Source organism: Myotis lucifugus, unplaced genomic scaffold (genome assembly GCF_000147115.1).
Source record: "Myotis lucifugus unplaced genomic scaffold, Myoluc2.0 scaffold_124, whole genome shotgun sequence".
NCBI classification, from domain to species: Eukaryota; Metazoa; Chordata; class Mammalia; order Chiroptera; family Vespertilionidae; genus Myotis; species Myotis lucifugus.
In genome coordinates, this window is record NW_005871172.1 from 909,448 (window position 1) to 916,132 (window position 6,685).

At 43.4% G+C, this 6,685-nt stretch overlaps 1 protein-coding gene across 1 annotated transcript; it reads left to right on the forward strand.

The window, feature by feature from the left end:
* Positions 1–3: 3 nt before the first annotated feature.
* Positions 4–876, forward strand: LOC102429817 (mas-related G-protein coupled receptor member X2-like; the record flags this gene model as incomplete). The annotated part of the gene is made up of 1 exon (XM_006093851.1): positions 4–876. A coding segment is annotated over one exon (873 nt), but the record flags the coding sequence as incomplete, so codon positions are not given.
* Positions 877–6,685: the final 5,809 nt, after the last annotated feature.

Sequence of the window (6,685 nt, forward strand, 5' to 3'; positions counted from 1 at the left end):
CTGAATGTCTTCGTGGCCCTGGTGGGGCTGGCAGGGAATGCGGTAGTGCTCTGGCTCCTGGGCTTCCGCATGCGCAGGAACGCCTTCTCTGTCTACATCTTCAACCTGGCAGGGGCTGACTTCCTCTTCCTCTGCTACCAATTTGTACATAGTCTAGCTTTAGTTTTCAACTTTGATTTTGTGGTTAGAGTAATTAGCAGATTTCTCTCGCCTCTATCAATCTTTGCCTACATCTCAGGCCTGAGCTTTCTCAGCGCCATCAGCACAGAGCGCTGCATGTCTGTCCTGTGGCCCATCTGGTACCGCTGCCGCCGCCCCAGACACATGTCCACTGTCATGTGTGCCCTGCTGTGGTCCCTGTCCCTGGTGCTGAGCATCCTGGAAGGGAACCACTGTGGCTTCCTGGTGAGGAACATGCATCATGTTTGGTGCCCAGTGTTGGATTTCATCACTGTGTCATGGCTAATTTTGTTATTTGTGCTTCTCTCTGGGTCCAGCCTGGCCCTGATGACCAGACTGTTGTGTTGCTCCCATCGGGTGCCGCCCACCAGGCTCTACGTGACTGTTATCCTCACAATGCTCGTCTTCCTCCTCTGTGGCCTACCCTTCGGCATCAACTGGTTCCTCTTATTCTGGTTTGATGTCTTCTCTCATCTTGAACAGTTTGTAGTATCCCTGTCCTGTGTCAACAGCTGTGCCAACCCGATCATTTACTTCTTCGTTGGCTCCTTCAGGCAGCGATGGTGGAAGCTGAGACACACCCTGAGACTGGTTCTCCAGAGGGCTCTGCAGGACACTCCTGAGTTGGATGAACCTGGAGAAAGCCTTCCTGGGGAAACCCTGGCCATGTCGGGAAGCAGTCTGGGGCAGGGATGAGAGCCTCTGTCCTGATCAGTCTGAAGCAAATTTGAGACTCACTGCTGCCCTGCCAGGCTTAGAAAGTATCTAGTCTTCCCTCAGCCTCAGCCTCAGAATGTGTCTGTGATTCCCCAATCTCTTCAAATAGGTTGTTTTTAATCTGGCTGTTCTAGTTTTTCTCAGAGAAAGCATTAGTCTGAACATTATACCTCTCCATTGTCCTTGATATTACCAATAAATTTCTCATGTAATCTTTTGAATTTATTTATTGAATGATTTTTCTTTACAATCTTCATTACGACAGAAAGAATTCCTCTCTGAATCAGACAAATCCAGGTCTGAAGTCCTGGTTCTGCAGGTCTCCTCTCCAAGCCTCCATTAATTCATTGTAAAATGTGGTGAAATCATCTGCTCATAGAATTATAGTGGGGAATAAATTAGAAAACAGGTGAAAACGACTCAGCCAGGTGTCAAATATGACTAAATATTTCATAAACATCAGTGCTTAATACATTTGAAGCCTCTAATATATTATTAACTTATGACGTAATATTTAATAAGTTTACAAAAAGAATCCCTGTGCAAAACCATAAATAGTCATTCAGAAATTGTTCTACCTGATTGGATAGAAAATGAAGATTCCCGGAACTCCTGAGGAGAGAACCAAGGTGGTGGCATAGGTAAACACCGAAGTTTGCTGCCTTGAACAACCACTTCAAAAATACAACTAAAAGACGGAACGGACATCATCCAGAACCACAGGAAGGCTGGCTGAGTGGAAATCCTACAACTAGAAAGAAAGAGAAAAGCATACCGAGACTCAGAGGAGGTGCAGTGCAGAAGTAAAATACTAAGGTGCGGAGGTTGCATGTGGAGCAGGCTGGCGGCTGAGGGCGCGGTTGTCGTTTTCAATCAGGAGGGAGTCTCAGGCTCTGAGCTCCAGTTCCGGGCGAGTCTCTAGGGACCCAGACTCATACAGGAGAAGCGGGACTGTCTGGCATCAGTTGGAACCAGAGGGCAGCTTTCTCTCCAAGGGGCTTGGAGCGATTACCGAGACACTGAGAAGCAGAGCCTCTGAGGGCAAGTCTGAGAACAGCCATAACTGCTAGCCCTGCCCTGTTGATCCCATGGGACCTGCCCCGCCCAAGCCCTGCAGGGAGGCTTTTGCTGAATAGCCTCAGGCAAAGGCTAGATTAGAATCTCCCTAGAGATCCAGGAGCCAGGAAGCCCAGAGGTCAGAGTGGGACCATCCAGTTTGCAGCTCTGTGGAACCATAAAAGACATACTCAGGGGGCAGACCCAGTGAGCACCAAAGCCCCATTGAAGCAAGTCTTGCCCCAGAGGGGTGTCTCCAGCACAGAAGTTCTCCCACCCCAGACACAGCTGATTCTCACAGCCAATTGGCCTGGAGGTCAATTTTTCCCAGTGAGAACTACAACAATCAAGGCTTAACTACAACAAGACTGCACACAAAGACCACAAGGGGGTGCACCAAGAGTGTCTACCTCAGGTAATTGGGACACTTAGCACAGAAAGGCACTCTATCGACACAGCGAAGCATAAAAAAATGCCAAGACAAAGAAACAGGACACAAATGGCAGAAATGGAGGAAAGCAAAATGCTGGATATAGAGTTCAAAGCCACACTTTTAAGGTCTTTAAAGAACTGTTTAGAAGCCGCAGATAAATTGAATAAGGACTTCGAAAAGACTGGTGAGACTGCCGATAAATGTAGTGAGATCCTCGAAAAGACTGGTAAGACCGCCGATAAATGTAGTGAGATCCTCAAGAAATCTAGTGAGAACCTCGATGTTGTGATAAAGGACCAACTAGAAATTAAGCATACACTGACTGAAATAAAGAATATTATACAGACTCCCAACAGCAGACCAGAGGATCGCAAGAATCAAGTCAAAGATTTGAAATATGAAGAAGCAAAAAACACCCAACCGGAAAAGCAAAATGAAAAAAGAATCCAAAAATACGAAGATAGTGTAAGGAGCCTCTGGGACAGCTTCAAGCATACCAACATCAGAATTATAGGGGTGCCAGAAGATGAGAGACAGCAAGATATTGAAAACCTATTTGAAGAAATAATGACAGAAAACTTCCCCTACCTGGTGAAAGAAATAGACTTACAAGGCCAGGAAGTGCAGAGAACCCCAAACAAAAGGAATCCAAAGAGGACCACACCAAGACACATCATAATTAAAATGCCAAGAGCAAAAGACAAAGAGAGACTCTTAAAAGCAGCAAGAGAAAGAAACTCAGTTACCTACAAGGGAGTACCCATACGACTGTCAGCTGATTTCTCAACAGAAACTTTGCAGGCCAGACGGGAGTGGCAAGAAATATTCAAAGTGGTGAATGCCAAGAACCTACAATCAAGATTACTTTATCCAGCATAGCTATCATTCAGAATTGAAGGTCAGATAAACAGCTTCACAGATAAGAAAAAGCTAAAGGAGTTCATCACCACCAAACCAGTATTATATGAAATGCTGAAAGGTATCCTTTAAGAAGAGGAAGAAGAAGAAAAAGGTAAAGATACAAATTATGAACAACAAATACACATCTATCAACAAGTGAACCTAAAAATCAAATGGAATAAATAACCTGATGAACAGTATGAACTGGTGATTGCAATAGAATCAGGGACATAGAAAGGGAATGGACTGACTATTCTTGGGGGGGAAAGGGGTGTGGGGGATGCGGGAAAGGACTGGACAAAAATCGTGCACCTATGAAAGAGGACAGTGGGTGGGGAGTGAGGGCGGAGGGTGGGGTGGGAACTGGGTGGAGGGGAGTTATGGGGGAAAAAAGAGGAACAAATGTAATAATCCGAACAATAAAGATTTAATTAAAAAGAAAAGAGACAGAGAATAGATATTAACCTCCAGGTAAAAGCAATTGCCCCACCCTATTGGAAAACTACTCACCACACCTGTGGACAATTGCTTGAGGGCTACTCAAGAGTTAATCAAATCAGTGTGCAAGCAGAGGCAGGTCTCTGGAGGCTTTGAGTCTTTACATGATCTAATTAGTCAGAAACAGCATTTGGCACTGTCCTGCACTAGAAATTGGGAGGCATAGCAGATCTACCTAATACATACTCACAAATCTGAACAGGCAGCCAAAATGGGGAGACAAAAAACCAGCTCCCAAATGAAAGTACAAGAGAATTCTCCAGAAGAAGAGATAAACAAAATGGAGATAAGAAATTTATCTGACATAGAGTTCAGAATGATGGTAAAGATGCTCAATAGCATGAGAAACCATATAGCAACTATGAAAAAAGAACAGTCAGAAATAAAGAATAACATAGCACAAATAAAGAACCCATTGGAAGGAATACACAGCTGATTAGGGGAAGCTGAGGATCCAAAACATATAAGGAACTCATACAACTTAGCAAAAGAAAGACAAACAATTCAATGAAAAAATGGGCAAAGGACCTAAATAGACACTTCTCCAAAGTGGACATACAGATGGCCAAGAGACATGTGAAAAAATGCTCAGTCACTGATCATCAGAGAGATGCAAATTAAAATGACAATGATGTATCGCCTCATATCTATCAGAATGGCTACCATTAACAAATGACAAGTGCTGGCAAGGATGTAGAGAAAAGGGAACCCTTGTGCACTCTGGTGAGAATGCAGACTGGTGCAGCCATTAAGGAAAACAGTATGGAGTTTCCTCAAAAAATTAAATATGGAATTGCCATTTTACCCAGTGATCCCACTTTTAGGAATATATCCTAAGAAACCCAAAACACCAATCAGAAAGAATGTATGCACCCCTATGTTCATAGTAGTACAATTTATAATAGTTATGATGTGGAAATAGCCAGAGTGTCCATCAGTAGATGAGTGGATAAAAAAGTGGTGGTACATTTATGCCATGGTATACTATGCAGCAGTAAAATAGAAGAATCTCTTACCCTTTGTGACAGCATGAGGGTCCTGTAGAGTGTCATCTACGTGAAATAAGTCAGTCAGAGAAACACATGTATCACATGATTGCACTCAAAATGTGGAATCTAAGTAACAAAGTAAACTGATGATGGAGTGGGTACAGAGATATGGAAGCATGGAACAGAGTGTAGAATCTCTAAGGGAAGGCGGGGGGAAGGTGTGTGGGTAGGAGGTAATCAACCAAAGACCTTGTATGCATAATCCATGGACAGACAATAGGGTGGTGAAGGCCTGAGGAGGCAGGGGGGCTGGACGGGGTCAATGGGGGGAAAAAGGAACATATGTAATACTTTCAACAATAAAAATTTTAAAAAATGTATTTATATGGGTGCATCAATATCAATAAATGTGCCACATTAATGGAAGATGTTAGTAATAAGAAACTGTGTGGGGAATTAGCAATGGAGGGGGTAGTTATAGAAATCTTCTGTACTATTTTTCTTAAAAAGTGCTCTAAAATATAAAATCAATTAAAATGAATAAGTAAACCAGCAACTGAATAAATATTTACAATACATATAACTAACCAAAACCCCATTCTGCATGTATCAAAGCTCCTACATATAAGTAATGAAAAAGAGCAACACTTAATAAAACTTGGCAAAACTGAAAAATACACTTCAAGAAATACAAGTAGCCAATAAGCTCATGAAAGGATACTCATGCTTGCAAAGGTTGAAAAATGGTGAAAACAATGTACTTAAAGAGGGTGACTCAAATCTGACAATGGGGATTTAGCAGAGACTTGACTTGAAAATCACCATATGTTCATTCATTAATTCACTATATTCAATCCACATTTATTATGCTAAAGTGCTAGTCCAAGGCCTGCCAAAGTCATCAAAGACTGCTCACTGGGCTCAATTGAACTTTAATTTATTTAATTTACAGAGACATTGTAGAAGAATGACCACAAAACTTGTCAAAAATGTAATGTTCATGTAGTTTCTATCAAGTTCAGTGATGAAAGAAATTTAGACTTTTCCTGCACTTCACTCATCTTCTGCTGTAGGTGGGATTCTTCAAATGTGAGAGCAGTCCTGGACCCCAGAGATGGCAAATCTCCCATGGGGATGGGGTGAAGGCCCTGGTCAAGGCAGTCCTGGGACATTGTACTTTGTGTTTGTTTGACAGGCACTGGCTCACTTCAACCTCAGGAGATGGATTATTATATTAACTAGTAGTCCTGTGCACGAATCCATGTGCTAATAGGTCATTGCTGCCCTCCTGTAGCTCGCTTGTAGCTCCTCCTGTCCCCCCATAACTTGTTGTCCTGCCCTCTCCTGTTGCTCTCTGCCTCCTGGTTGCTTGCTGCCCTGCCTTGTCCTGTAGCTCTCTGCCACCTGCTTGTAGGCAGTAGGTCGCTGCTGTCCTCCTCTAGCTCTCTGCCCACTGCCCTGCCCTCCTATATCTTCCCTCCCCACTCCTGCCTCTCCCCCTCATAGCTTGCTGCCCTGCCCCCTCCTGTACCTCTCCATAGCCCTCCTGGTTTACTTATTATATAGGGTTGTTTTAATTCAGGGGCCCAGAGGGCAAACAAGGTAAGAAAATCAACCAAGCCCTAACCGGTTTGGCTCAGTGGATAGAGCATCAGCCTGTGGACTGAATGGTCCCAGGTTCGATTCCAGTCAAGGGCATGTACCTTGGTTGCGGGCACATCCCCAGTAGGAGGCATGCAGGAGGCAGCTGATTGATGTTTCTCTCTCATTGATGTTTCTAACTCTCTATCCCTCTCCCTTCCTCTCTGTAAAAAATCAATAAAATATATTTTAAAAAAAGAAAACCAACTAAAAGAGAGGGATAAAGATGGCTTTCAAAGTCACATTTGTCTGAACAAAGCATGACTCTGAA